Source organism: Lithobates pipiens, unplaced genomic scaffold (assembly GCF_037356315.1).
Source record: "Lithobates pipiens isolate NorthernLeopardFrog02 unplaced genomic scaffold, aLitPip1_a1.2 Scaffold_35, whole genome shotgun sequence".
Lineage (NCBI taxonomy): Eukaryota > Metazoa > Chordata > Amphibia > Anura > Ranidae > Lithobates > Lithobates pipiens.
The window spans coordinates 11751715-11767169 of record NW_027507811.1 but is presented as its reverse complement, the minus strand read 5'-3'; the positions used below and the strand labels follow the sequence as shown (position 1 = coordinate 11767169).

The 15455-nt window shown below is 44.4% G+C and overlaps 1 protein-coding gene across 1 annotated transcript in view; it reads left to right on the top strand.

Annotated features, from left to right (window-relative positions):
• Positions 1–6506, top strand: part of LOC143955491 (uncharacterized) — a 75487-nt gene extending 68981 nt beyond the window's left edge. Inside the window, exon 10 of the mRNA XM_077465529.1 lies at positions 4818–6506. Coding sequence (XP_077321655.1) covers positions 4818–6216 — 1399 coding nt within the window. The 3' untranslated portion in view covers positions 6217–6506. The remainder of the gene's footprint in view (positions 1–4817) is intronic.
• The last annotated feature ends 8949 nt before the right edge of the window (positions 6507–15455 follow it).

Here is a 15455-nt window from a genome sequence, read left to right as displayed (position 1 = left end):
GACACAATTTATGTATCTAAACTGGATTTATGGAGGTTCTGGGGATCAGCTGGCAGCAGAATGTTGACTCTCACTATAGGCATTGCTCAACCTAGGCACCAGTGGCATGTGTCTTGGGTCTTCTGCCCCATGCCAGGGTATAGCAGGATCTCTATCTTTGCAGTTCTTCTGGGGTCACTTGCTCTGTTTTCTTTCCTTGCTGTTCCCATGTGGAGGGATATGTCTGTATAGTCTCAGACCCAAGTCACTGAGTGCAGTCTCAGGAGATGGGAGGCAGCGGTGTGGGACCTCTGCAACTTGTCTCCAGTAAACATTTCATCTTCCACTGATTACTGAACACCAATATTATGAATCCTGACCCTTCACTATATAATTTATATTGTACATTACATACTCCTGACCCCTGCACTATATACTCTATGTTGTACATACATAATTCTGATATTATATAGTCCTATCTGTTGTATCTTATACAATATGTTTATAGTCCTGACTTCTTCTCTCTTCCCTCTACTTATATATATATATATATATATATATATACACACACACACACACACACACATAATATGTATTCTCTTTTGTTACACCCATTTCCTACCAGCTGCACATTTTATATCTGATGATTTGATTGGAGCACAGACTTTTACATGGTGATAATAATGTGATAACATCCTCACACTTTGGACCCTTAAACAGAAAGTGATAATGTGGGAGGAGTCAATAACCCAATGATGGGGGTCTTCAGGATCAGTCCAGTCTTCATCTTGGATGTTCTCCCCCCATCCTCACTCTCTGACCTCTGGTGGGGCTCGGCCCCGCTGTTATTCATGACTAAATCATGAATTGAATAAGTAAAAGTGTGTCCTTCGCGAGTAGTAAAAAATATTCTTATCTTACAGGGTGGTAATGATAGTTATAAATAAACTGCAGCAAAACCTAATAGTGTTTACAGTACAGGAATGAATAAAGTGCAACTATAAAGTGATCTCGCACAGTAATGGAGAAAATAAATCATTACACACCAAACCGCAGTCTTCGATCAGCCAACAAAAACCTCCTCCTCGTGCCCAAAGCCCGGTATAAATCCAAGGGGGATCGGAGATTCGCTGTCCAAGGGCCTCGGCTATGGAATGCTCTACCAATCAATATCCGCCTGGAAGAAAATCACCTGGCTTTTAGGAAAAAACTCAAGACCTTCCTCTTTTAGCAGATGATCAAAGCTCGCCACAGCGCCTAGAGGCGATTCAGTTCGCATTGTGCGCTATACAAGTATTTCATTCATTCATTCATTCAGTAAAATATATGATTTAAAACATAAAATGTGATCATCTAAGAGATAAAAAAGTGCCAAAATATTATTAATAAATTTGTGTATAAATGCAAAAATAAGTGCAAGTATATAAAGTGCAATAATAGAGATCTCCACACAATAGTGCAAAAGATATATAAAGAATCAAAATATTCAGCCTTCTGGCATCAAACGAATGATATGACCACTAGATGGCGAGTAACCGTGAATAAATAGACAAAAAACAAGCTCTGGACTGCCGCACTCTTCAGCAGACCACTTTCTTTTATTGGGAAATCGCATCACAGCTCAACAAACACAGCGAACAAGGAAAAATTTCTGACGTTTCGCACTAGCACTACAGCTAGTGCGAAACGTCAGTAATTTTTCCTTAACCGTGAATAAATAGACGAAAAACAAGCTCTGGACTGCAGCACTCTTCAAAAGACCACTTTCTTTTATTGGGAAATCACATCACAGCTTAACAAACGCAACGAACAAGGAAAGATTACTGACGTTTCGCACTTGGACTACAGCTAGTGCGAAACATCAGTAATTTTTCCTTGTTCGCTGTGTTTGTTGAGCTGTAATGTGATTTTCCAAAAAAAAAAAAAAGTGGTCTGCTGAAGAGTGCTGCAGTCCAGAGCTTGTTTTTCGTCTATTTATTCACGGTTAAGGAAAAATTACTGACGTTTCGCACTAGCTGTAGTGCTAGTGCGAAACGTCAGAAATTTTTCCTTGTTCGCTGTGTTTGTTGGGCTGTAATGTAATTTTCCAAAAAAAAAAAAAGTGGTCTGCTGAAGAGTGCTGCAGTCCAGAGCTTGTTTTTCGTCTATTTATTCACGGTTAAGGAAAAATTACTGACGTTTCGCACTAGCTGTAGTGCTAGTGCGAAACGTCAGAAATTTTTCCTTGTTCGCTGTGTTTGTTGGGCTGTAATGTAATTTTCCAAAAAAAAAAAAAGTGGTCTGCTGAAGAGTGCTGCAGTCCAGAGCTTGTTTTTCGTCTGTTGCTAGTGGTAATAGCCGGCACCTGTGGCTTCCCAGCCAAAGAGACAGTTTACAGCCTGCATGTGTGCTCCTGGAGCGGTGAGATCTCTTCTCCTAGCCGTGAATAAATGCTATAACCCAGGGGTTGACAAATTTGCTTGGAATCTAGGAGCCAGCTAAAAAAGTTAGGAGCCGGGTCCGTGACGGCGATCTGGACCTGTCCCTGGCCTGACATGGAGACGAGTGAGGGAAAGATAGCCCCCAGCCTACCACATATGAGATCACCTCTCATTGGACACACCGCTCGAGTGCTAAATGGCCGCTGTGATTGGCCATTTAGCATGATCTGTGATTGGCTGTATCCAAGGGACACGGCCAACACAGAACTTCCCCGATGCGCGTCCATGGCGGTGTGCAGAGGGGAAGTAAACAGGAGGATGTACAGAGATGCCCTCCCGGCAATTGGTGTCCGCGTTGTAGACAGCTTTCGTGTATAGCGCGGGCACGAAGTGGTTAACAAAAGAATGTGACTTCTTTTATTTCCGCCATATTCCCGCTTATTTACTGCCATATCCCCGCTGAGGGTTCTATCAGGTCCGCCTGAAAAACTGACAGGTGAACCTGATCAGACAGCCCTTGTGAAAGGGGCCAAGCAGGTAGGATTACAAATAATATTATTTTTTTCCTTAATTAAAATTAATTTTTTTTACTTTTAAAAAATAAATAAAAATAAAAGCTATTATGAAATTTTATATATATATATATATATATATATATATATATATATATAATATATGAAGCTATTTACCAGCCACCACACTCATCGTTGGGCAAAAGGCGCCAGATGACGCCCGCAATCACTTCCTTCTCTTCACTTTGGGAAGGAAATGGGCGGGCAGTGAAAAACAGCCAGGGCTTTGAAGCTCCATTAGGATTAGCATTATTGGAGGCGTTGTAATTTCAACATCCACCACAAGACGGCGCCAGACTACGGAAAGACTGTAGAAGGCCGCAAAGCCGCGGCCTCAATTACTGGCCGTCGCGGCATGATGCAAGCGCACGGCGGAGTTCGGGGTCCACACGGAGACAGGATACCCCAGCTGTGTTGCCCCAGGCGCCAGGACGTGAATTCTAGTCGCAAATGCGACCTGGCGCCCAGGGTTTGTCGAGCCCTGCTATAACCACTGAGTGTAGTCCTTCAAAAAAAAAATTTGATAAAAAAAGAACATTACAAATATAAAAAAATAAGTGAGTCCTATTCCTAAATAACCAGATGGGCAGATATATTCATTAAATTGTCCATATTCCACTCTACAAGACTTCTCTTCAATCAGGGGTCTCACAGAACTCTCACCGTCAGCCAATGGAGTATAGCGCATCAATAGATCATTTGGATTCTCCACATCCTCCCGTTGAACCCTTGTATAGTAGACATACATGGCTGGTATCACCCTGGGAGCTTCTCCTCCTGTAATACAGATCCATCACCAAAACGTCCTAATTAACTCCGATATTGTCACGGTGAAAACAGGGGAAGAAGAGAGAGAAGATACCTCCACTGGTGTAGTGTGTTTAAAACTATAATTGCATTTATTAACGTACCATATAGATGGACTCTTGCATAAATATTAAAAAAAGCAAGCATGTACATAGCAACATTGGCATTCTCAGCGCTTTTTCACGTCTGGTGTATTTCCAGCGTTGTCCCATCCCTACGCGTTACGCCAGATGAAGACACGTGACGTGACGTAACGCGTAGGAAATGGACGGCACTGGAAATACACCATATTTTATGTTTTAAATTATATTTTTTACTGCACGAGATCACTTTCTATATGCATGACTAAATCATGGAGCAAATAAGGAAGTGCAGGACTTCTTGTGTTGGGAAGATGGCAATGAGTGATAGAGGGGGAGGGGACACTCGTCCTATAATCCCCTCATCACTGTCACTCCTATAAAAGACAGTTCTCGTTGTTTCCTCCCTCTCTGACTAAGGTCCATGAATAAAGAAATGATCTGGTAGGAGATCAGAGGACCCATTTACTAGTTACCTTGAGGGGGGAATTGTAAGATCCTCAGAGACAAAGCTGCCTGATGTGGGCGGAGTCCTGGTTTAGGGGAACCAATCAGCTCATGTCTAGTAATAATCTTTGTATTTCTATTTTAGTAGATGGACGGGAGATGAGGAAAACCTCAGAGGATTGTCTCACTTTGTCTCCAGACTGTAAAGTAGAAGATGAGGACATCACACAGTATAGTCCAGGAGAAAACCCGACTACCTCAAATGTCCATCCGGCACCACACAGTGTAGATGGACCATCGTATTCCTCTTATCCCGAGGAACCTCAGACTGTGCGGGACGGTGCCGGACCATCGTATTCCTCTTATCCTGAGGAACCTCAGACTGTGCGGGACGGTGCCGGACCATCGTATTCCTCTTATCCCGAGGAACCTCAGACTGTGCGGGCCATCCTTCCAACAGATAAGAGGTTTTCCTGTACTGAGTGCGGAAAGTGTTTCCATTCTAAATCTAGTCTTAATATGCATAAAAAATGTCATAGAGGTGAGAAGCCACATTCCTGTTCTGAGTGCGGGAAATGTTTTTCAGCGAAGTCGCTTCTTCTCAGACATCAGAGGTCGCACACGGGTAAGAAGCCATATTCCTGTCCTAAGTGTGGGAAATGTTTTTCAGCTAAGTCCAGTATTTCCTATCATCAGAGATCACACACAGGTGAGAAGCCGTATTCCTGTCCTGAGTGCGGGAAATGTTTTTCAGCGAAGTCATATCTTTACACACATCAGATGTTGCACACGGGTGAGAAGCCATACTCCTGTCCTGAGTGCGGGAAATGTTTTGTACAGAAATCAGAACTTCTCAGACATCAGAGGTCTCACACGGGTGAGAAGCCATACTCCTGTCCTGAATGTGGGAAATGTTTTTCAGATAAGTCCAGTCTTTCCTATCATCAGAAATCACACACGGGTGAGAAGCCGTATTCCTGTCCTGAGTGTGGGAAATGTTTTGTACAGAAGTCAGAACTTCTCAGACATCAGAGGTCTCACACGGGTGAGAAGCCATGTTCCTGTCCTGAGTGCGGGAAATGTTTTTCATTGAAGTTGAATTTTGACAGACATCAGATGTTGCACACGGGTGAGAAGCCATATTCCTGTCCTGAGTGCGGGAAATGTTTTTCAGCCAAGTCATATCTTTACAGACATCAGAGGTCACACACGGGTGAGAAACCGTATTCCTGTCCTGAGTGCGGGAAATGTTTTTCAGGAAAGTCATTTCTTTACAGACATCAAAGGTCACACACGGGTGAGAAGCCGTATTCCTGTCCTGAGTGTGGGAAATGTTTTTCAGATAAGTCCAGTCTTTCCTATCATCAGAAATCACACACGGGTGAGAAGCCGTATTCCTGTCCTGAGTGTGGGAAATGTTTTGTACAGAAATCAGAACTTTTCAGACATCAGAGGTCTCACACGGGTGAGAAGCCACATTCCTGTCCTGAGTGTGGGAAATGTTTTTCAGATAAGTACAGTCTTTCCTATCATCAGAAATCACACACTGGTGAGAAGCCGTATTCCTGTCCTGAGTGTGGGAAATGTTTTTTAGTCAAGTCGCTTCTTCTCAAACATCAGAGGTCACACACGGGTGAGAAGCCGTATTGCTGTCCTGAGTGTGGGAAATGTTTTGTACAGAAATCAGAACTTCTCAGACATCAGAGGTCGCACACGGGTGAGAAGCCGTATTCCTGTCCTGAGTGCGGGAAATGTTTTTCACAGAAGCCTAATCTTGACAGACATCAGAGATCTCACACGGGGGAGAAGCCATGTTCCTGTCCTGAGTGCGGGAAATGTTTTTCAGTTAAGTCGAATCTTGACAGACATCGGAGATCTCACACGGGGGGAGAAACCATATTCCAGTCCTGAGTGAGGGAATTGTTCCTCACTGAAGTCCTGTCTTCCTGTACATCAGGGGTCCCACACAACCCTCGAGGTGTATTAGTGAGTGCGGGAAATGTCTTGTATATGAATGTTGCGGGACATGTGGTGAAGAAGCACACCTTGATATACACCTCAGATATACTCCATGGCTGATCTTCATCATGGAAGAAACAGTTGATAAGGAGATCAGAGATCACCAAAGACATGGATGAAGTGTTGTACCGTGTCGGCCATTGATAGCAGGATAAAAATAAAAATGGAGTCATTACCTCTCATTGGTACATTTTGTGGTGGAAACTTTTTTTTTCTATTGATTGAACTAGATGGACTTGTGTCCTTTTTCAACCAGAATATCTATATGTAATAAACATTTACAGGTCTAGTTTAAAAAAAAAATAGTTGACCAAGTGTGACGAGCATTCGCTGTACTATGACAAATTCTGGTCGTATTTTATTTCATAAAGTGATTTCCTATGATCATTGGCTCCATCTTGAGGCTATAATGTGGAATTTTAGGTAGTTCAGGAGAGATACCTCATCATGGCCACTAGATGGGGCTGACAGTCATAGCAAATCACTTTGTTATCTCCTTAACACCTAAGGGTAAAACAAATGTTAACCCCAAATAAATTCTCCTCCTCTTGACGATTGCACCAATACCACATACACTATATTACCAAAAGTATTGGGACACCAGCCTTTACACTCACATAAACATTAATGGCATCCCAGTCTTAGTCCGTAGAGTTCAATATTGAGTTGGCCCACCCTTTGCAGCTATTTCAACTCTTCTGGAAAGGCTGTCAACAAGGTTTAGGAGTGTCTATGGGAATGTTTGACCATTCTTCCAGAAGCGCATTTGTGAGGTCAGGCACTGATGTTGGGTGAGAAGGCCTGACTCGAAGTCTCCGCTCTAATTCATCCCCAAAGGTGTTCTGTTGGTTTGTGGTCAGGACTGTGAAGGCCAGTCAAGTTCCTCCACTCCAAACTCGCTCAGCCACACCATGTGCCAAAAGTATTGGGCCAACCCTCCAAATCAGTTGGTGGAGGGGTGATTATGGTGTGGGGGGGTTGTTTTTCAGGGGTTGGATTTGGCCCCTTAGTTCCAGTGAAGGGAAATCTTAAGGCGTCAGTATACCAAGAGATTTTGGACAATTTCATGCTCCCAACTTTGTGGGAACAGTTTGGGGATGGCCCCTTCCTGTTCCAACATGACTGCTCACCAGTGCACAAAGCAAGGTCCATAAAGACGTGGATGAGTGAGTTTTGGGTGGAGGAACTTGACTGGCCTGCACAGAGTCCTGGCCTCAACCTGATAGAACACCTTCGGGATGAATTGGAGCGGAAACTGCGAGCCAGGCCTTCTCATCCAACACCTGACCTCACAAATGCTCTTCTGGAAGAATGGTCAAACATCCCCATAGACACCCTCCTAAACCTTGTGGACGGCCTTCCCAGAAGAGTTGAAGCTGTTATAGCTGCAAACAGTGGGTCTGGAGTAGAAAATTCCCACCGGGCTGCCTAACGTATATTCAAAACGGCTGCTGACTGCTGACTTTTTTTCTTGTGCGGGAATTTGATGGATTGGCTGTGTTGCTCCTGTGCTGCATTGCCGGAGTTGTAGTCCAGGCCGCGCTCAACTTTCTGGTGGCGGTGGGTGGGGAGAACAGAGCAGCAGCCAGAAATTACATCTCCCAGAGACTGAGTCTTCAGAGGTGGGTCACGCACGTCACGTGACTGCAGACATCCCAAGACTCCCGCATTTGGCTGCGGGCTCCCGGACACCCGCCAAGCGCTGGGCGATCTCCTGGCTGGGCCAGAAGACAGAGCAGCCGAATGGAGTACGGACGCTCGGGCTGCTCTGTCTTCTGTTTGTGGCCAGGGGATGATGGGGGGGCTGGGACGGAGTCGGGAGCGCTCTACTGGTGGACACTGATGAGGTGGTATTAATAAGCTGAACTGGTGGGCACTGAAAGGCTGCACTGATGAGGTGGCAGTGAAGCACACTGATAGGCTGCACCGGTAGGCACTGATGAGGTGCCATGAATGGACACTGATAGGCTGCATGTAATTGCCACTGGTAAGGCTGTGGTACGAAGCATCACCTCCCTGAAATTAGTTTTTGCAGGTTGGGATGTCTGTGACTGGCTCAGGCTGGGCGCTGGATGGCGGCAACTTGAACTCTTTAGAGAGATAGTCAGAGAGAAGAAGAAATAACTGACTGAGAGCAGCTTACTTTTCCACTACAAGTCCCGGAGTCCTTGGACTGGAGGAAGGCAGAGACTGGGCTGTGACTGGCCCAGGCAGGGCGCTGGCTGCAACTTGAAGTTGTCATCACCCCCCCAGGAGGATGAGTTGTCATCCCACCCCCCCCATACACCCCATTTACCCTGCCTACCCAGTAACCTGAAATTAGTAAATAGCTCTCAACACTGTCTAGCTGTCAGTTTCTGTGCTGGCCATGGCCTGTGGGTCTTTCTGGCCATGGCTTGTGGGTCCTGCTGGCCATGGCCTCTGGGTCCGGCCAGGAGCTGGCCATGGCTTGTGGGTCCTGCTGGCCATGGCCTCTGGGTCCAGCCAGGAGCTGGCCATGGCTTGTGGGTCCTGCTGGCCATGGCCTCTGGGTCCGGCCGGGAGCTGGCCATGGCTTGTGGGTCCTGCTGGCCATGGCCTCTGGGTCCGGCCGGGAGCTGGCCATGGCTTGTGGGTCCTGCTGGCCATGGCCTCTGGGTCCGGCCGGGAGCTGGCCATGGCTTGTGGGTCCTGCTGGCCATGGCCTCTGGGTCCGGCCGGGAGCTGGCCATGGCTTGTGGGTCCTGCTGGCCATGGCCTCTGGGTCCGGCTGGGAGCTGGCCATGGCTTGTGGGTCCTGCTGGGTGGTGACCATGGCCTGTGGTTCGATGGCTATACAAGGCCGTGCTCACACTACAAGACGTTTCTCGGGGCAGCAAATCCTCTGAGTTCCACGAGGTGGTGATTTCACTTCTACCCAGACAGGAAGTCTCTATGGAAAACAGGAAGTGATGCCACATACAGACAGGAAGTCTCTATGGAAGACAGGAAGTGATGTCACATGCAGACAGGAAGTTCCAGGTGAGAGGTGAGTCGGGAGGAAGTACAGAGGAGATATTGTTGGAACTGGCAGCAGAGTAGGTAATAAAATATTATTATTATATAGGATTTATATAGCGCCAACAACACAGTACAGTTACAATACAGGAGGAATCGGAGGGCCCGGCTCATTAGAGCTTACAATCTAAGAATATTATTTTATATTTACACCCAGTAACCCCCCCCGTCATGTCCGTCCTCTTCCTCCATAGTCACTGTGACGTCTTTTATCTCCCGCAGATGATGATACACCCATATATAGTGTGGAAACCTAGATTAACCCCTTCAGGGGCAGAACATTCCCCCCCACTTACCGGGCCGGAACATACTCTTCATTTTGGAGATCAATTCTAGTAATATGTTCCTCTAAACCAGTGTTTCTCAAATCCAGTCCTCAGGCCCCCCCAACAGGTCATGTTTTCAGGTTTTCCATTAATTTTCACAGGTGTTTTGATCAGTTTCACTGCCTTAGCAATTACCACAGCCGTTTCATCTGAGGGAAATCCTGAAAACATGACCTGTTGGGGGGGCCTGAGGACTGGATTTGAGAAACACTGCTCTAAACAAACAGCACTGACAATAAATAGACAAGACAATGACCATCCTGACCATACATGGCCCACAACATGCATTTATTACACCACACAGGCAGATTAACCCCTTCAATGTTCCCCCAGTTATAGGACCGGTGTTCTGCCGAGAACTGTCCCCCATCGGATAGTGTCCGACTCGTACTGCGCTTGCGCGGTACGGAGGACAAGGAGACGCCGAAAGTCTCCGAAGATGAACGCCGCCTGCCCACTTAATAGTACCTTGTGCCCTGAGTCCAGGTTGAAGCCCCATCATGCAAGTTAACATACGGTATGCACTTAGAACAGGGCCCCTCGCGGGCTCGCTCTGCTCGCCACTCTTCGGGCACGGCCTCGCTGCGTTGGGCAATTCTTTATTCTAACTATATGTCCACTTGGATGGTGGGGCTTCAACCTGGACTCACCGCGCAGGCACCGTTCATCTTCGGCGTCTCCTTGTCCTCCATACTGCGCAAGCGCAGTACAGGGCTGACACTATCCGATGGGGGACAGGATTCCACAAGACACTGGAACATTGTCTTCATTTTGCTGGTGTGTCGCCTTTCCCACCAATCACTTTCTTACTTCATTAGACTTTACTAACGGATTATATGACTTTTATTAGTATGGGATGGGGGATGGGAATATGTATGTCTTTATTTTATTAGATTCAAATAGGAAGAAAGCGGGAAAAGGTAATTTGTAGTATGTCCTGAAAACAGAGTTTTCCATATTTGATCCAAGTCTCAGATATTCATTCACACCATCCCCCACCATGATCAGGTAGATGGGTAACAATCACCGATAGGATTTATACACAAACATGTTTATATTTTCAGAGTGGAACCCTCAGAATGATAATATTATTGTTAAATAAGAGTAAAAAGAGGAGGATGATGAGTATGATGTGATGAAGCAGCTTTCTGAAGGACACAAGGACATCATGATGGAGCAATCAAGTAACAGAAACCCACCAGAGAGATGTCCCCGTCCTCTGTATTCCCGGGATTCCACACAGGAAGGTCACACCATCCCCCACCATCATCAGGTAGATGAGTAGCAATTGATGTGGAAATATTGAAATTCATATTTATATCGAGGAGCTTCAAGGGAACCATTGTGAAGACTTTCTAATGAAATTGCCATGCCCCCTCTTATATATATATATATATATATATATATATATATATATATATAAATGTGTGTGTGTGTATATATATATATATATATATATATATATATATACATATATATATATATATATATATATATATATGTGTGTCTGTGTGCGTATGTGAATGTAGCACCCTCTACTATAGGTAGGTGCTAGAATATAATTTTTCTAGTTCAAACTCTCAGTGCAGGTTAAATTTAGGCAGGCCTATGCTTTCGGCTAGGCCTGCTTGTTTTGATCTGGGGCTGGCAGTGGTTAGTGTAGCAATGGGTGTGACCACTTGTGCTCTGGTTCTATGGCACCTCCCCTACTTCCAGGGAGATGGGCCTGAAGCTGGAGTGGTAGGCAGCTCATGTGAGGAGCCCTGACCAATCCCCATTTGGTACTGGCAGGGGGCAGGCCTCCCGTATAAGCTGAGGTCACATGCTGCTGAGGAGGATTGTCGGCCAGGAGAAGTGGAGAATGGAATGCTAGGCAGTTGCTGTAGGGCGTCCCCATCTGAGGGGGTCGCCTAATGCGGAGTGGCCCAGGGAGAGCTGTGAGGGAACCTCATCCTTACATGGTCATGGATGAGGTCCGATTCTGCACATGGCCACAGATGAGGAATTCCTGGAGCAAGAGGTGCTGCTGGAACATATGTCCAGATAAAGTTCTCCATCATGGACTTGGGGTAGGAGAAGGTCAGTGTGGATACCACAGTGGAGTGCCGGGTGTGGAGGCATGCCAGGGAGTCTGGAAGGGAACTTCATCTTTACACGGCCATGGATGAAGTCCTCATCATTACACGGTCATTGGTGAGGAGTCCCGGAACAGAGGAGAGACTGCGGGGTGTAGTGTCAAGTCGCTGTGGCCTGAGGGCGCAGAATTTGCATGTCGGACTAGCTGGCAGCAGAAGTCCACCTGTTACCACATGCTACTAAACTGCTAGGCCGCCGGGTAGAGGTACTGAAGACCTCTGGCCTAGTATTAGCACTCAAGTAACAGCATCCAAGTAACAATATAGCAACAACTAAGTACAGCCAGCATGCTGGGGGTTATTCAGAGTGATCCCCTTTTGTCATACTGAAGATGATGAGTCTAATGCCGCGTACACACGATCGCACATTCCGACAACAAAATCCATGGGATTTTTTCAGATGGATGTTGGCTCAAACTTGTCTTGCATACACACGGTCAACGCAAAGTTGGTCGGAAATTCCAAACGTCAAGAACGCGGTGACATATAACACGTATGACAAGCTGAGAAAAATGAAGTTCAATAGCCGGTGCGGATCTTCTGCTTGATTCGGAGCATGTGTGGCACTTTGTGCGTCGGAATTGTCTACACACGATCGGAATTTCCAACAACGGGATTTTGTCGCCGGAAAATTTGAGAACAAGATCTCAAATTTTGTGCAACGGAAATTCCGATGGAGCCTACACGCGGTCGGAATTTTTTCGCACATTTGCCGTCAGAACGTCCGACCACATGTACTTGGCTTTACAGTAAAGGATTTGTGCAGGAGGAAAAAAGGTCCTGGGGAGTGATATTCTACAGGAGCTAGTGCAGATGAGGAGGAGCAATAGTCTGCATGGAGATATGCAGGGGAACTGTGAATGTTAGAAGTGCATCAGCTTTCAGGGCTAAATCTACTAATCAATGTTCTCCTAAATGTGATGGCAATTCAACGAGTTCTATGGGCATTCCATATCCCCCTTTACCCCAACCAAGTCATATACCCCAATAAACAAAAACAAAATAACGCAAATGACTGCTCATTTTCTCAGAAGTGATATATGGGGGTCTGGTAGCAGGGGCATTTGGTGAATGTTTGTTACTACCCTGTTTCCCCTAAAATAAGACCTAGCGTGATTGTCGACGATGGCTGCAATATAAGCCCTACCCCCCCAAATAAGCCCTAGTTAAAGTCCTTCTATGTCTTATTCTCCGGGTAGGGCTTATTTTCGGGGAAAGAGGGTGGAGCTTATTTGGGGGGGGGTAGGGCTTATATTGCAGCCATCACCGACACTCACGCTAGGTCTTATTTTAGGGGAAACAGGGTAGTAGCCAACAAATGCTACATGTATATGTAGGTATGTTACAGGAACGTGTGTACTTAATATATTTTTGGGTTAAATCACGAGAGGTGGGCCCAGTTACTGTTTTCTATATCGCAAAAGACCAACGTCTTTTGTCTGCATAGTAACTAAGTTACACTATTGAAAACAAAAAGCGGAATTTGGGCTTTATGTGAGGCAATAACTGAGATTTACCTCCATCCCTGATATATTGGAAAAGGAGAAAGATATTTTGGGACTTTATATGGCACACCGCTACATATATAAATTGAGCCAATCAATGTAAACATTGTTAAACTAATATAAAAGGCATACATACATATGTAACATGGTAAAAAAAATACTAATAAAATATCGGTGCCTTCTTGTCTACCATGTTTATGGTTGTTAAGTAAGCAACCCTCCTTGATCTTAGTATAAATTAGCATTTCATGGACTTATGATCATGTGGAGACACAATGTCTGCTCCTCACTCTAAAGACAATGGTGCAACTTAGAAAAGGAGAAAGATATGTTGGGCCTTTATATGAGGCACACTGCTACATACATAAATTGACCCCATCAATGTAAACATTGTTTTATTAATACAAAAGGCATACATACTGTATGTAACATGGTAAAAAATACTAATAAAATAGCATATTCAATAGTTGGCCACGATAGAACTCATATATAAAATAAGTGAGCAATACATAATTATCTCAACACAATAAACATAGTATTGGACCTCGGATATGTAGACCAAATTGTAATAGTAACATATAGATATATAAACAATGATGGATTGGTTCATAATAATATACTGTATTCAGATAAGATAGTAAAACATGGATAACTGTGATGTCGCATCATAGGGAGACTCTACGCGTTTCATGGTTACTATACCACTCATCAGGAGCAGATGAAGGGTTTTGGAAATGTCTAGAATAAAGCAAATTATCACAATGATATAGTTAAGAGAAGGAATATAGAACATAGAAGGAAGAGGGGGAGCAAAAAAAAGACCCCAACCACTCTTACCTAATTGTAGTATATGGGTAAAGTTGTAGATGGTAACCATAATGGAAAAGTACTATATCTAACTTCATCCCCGGGAGCTGAGGCGGTAAACACCTGAGGCACGGCGGCAGGACCAGCAGCCAGAAGAGAAGCATGTAGATAAAATCTCCAGTAGTTCAGCTGTAGACTGTATATTTTGGTAATATAAAATGTTCACAATAGAGATAATTCCAAAGAATATCTGCGGAAATAAGCTGATAGTACAGCTAAGAACCGGAGAGAGAAAACCACAATCACGTGGGCATAGGAAACAAGTAAACTGAATGAGGAAAAGTAAGAAAAGGTAACATATAGAGAGACCAAGTGAACGAATGAGTGGTATAGTAACCACGAAACGCGTAGAGCCTCCCTATGATGCAAAGTCACCATTATACATGTTTTACTATCTTATCTGAATACAGTATATTATTATGAACCAATCCATCATTGTTTATATATCTATATGTTACTATAACAATTTGGTCTACATACCCGAGGTCCAATACGAGCCTCCCTATGATGCGAAGTCACAGTTATCCATGTTTTACTATCTTATCTGAATACAGTATATTATTATGAACCAATCCATCATTGTTTATATATCTATATGTTACTATTACAATTTGGTCTACATACCCGAGGTCCAATACGAGCCTCCCTATGATGCGAAGTCACAGTTATCCATGTTTTACTATCTTATCTGAATACAGTATATTATTATGAACCAATCCATCATTGTTTATATATCTATAACTATTACAATTTGGTCTACATACTCGAGGTCCAGTACTATGTTTATTGTGTTGAGATAATTATGTATTACTCACTTATTTTATATACGAGTTCTATCGTGACCAACTATTGAATATGCTATTTTATTCGTATTTTTTACCATGTTATATGTGTATGTATGCCTTTTGTATTAATAAAACAATGTTTACATTGATTGGCTCAATTTATGTATGTAGCATTGTGCGTCGAATAAAGTCCCAAAATATCTTTCTCCTTTTCTAAGTTGCACCATTGTCTTTAGAGTGAGGAGCAGACATTGTGTCTCCACCTGATCATAATTTCTTGAAATGCTAATTTATACTGAGATCAAGGAGGGTTGCTTACTTAACAACCATAAACATGGTAGACAGGAAGGCACCGAAAATTTGAATTCTTATGCGAGAAGCATGATGACCAACTAGGATTGGATTTCAGCCAATCAGGATTCAGTGCCACTTCTGAACCAATGAAAGTAGTCCAGGGGTGTGATTGGTGGGGGATGG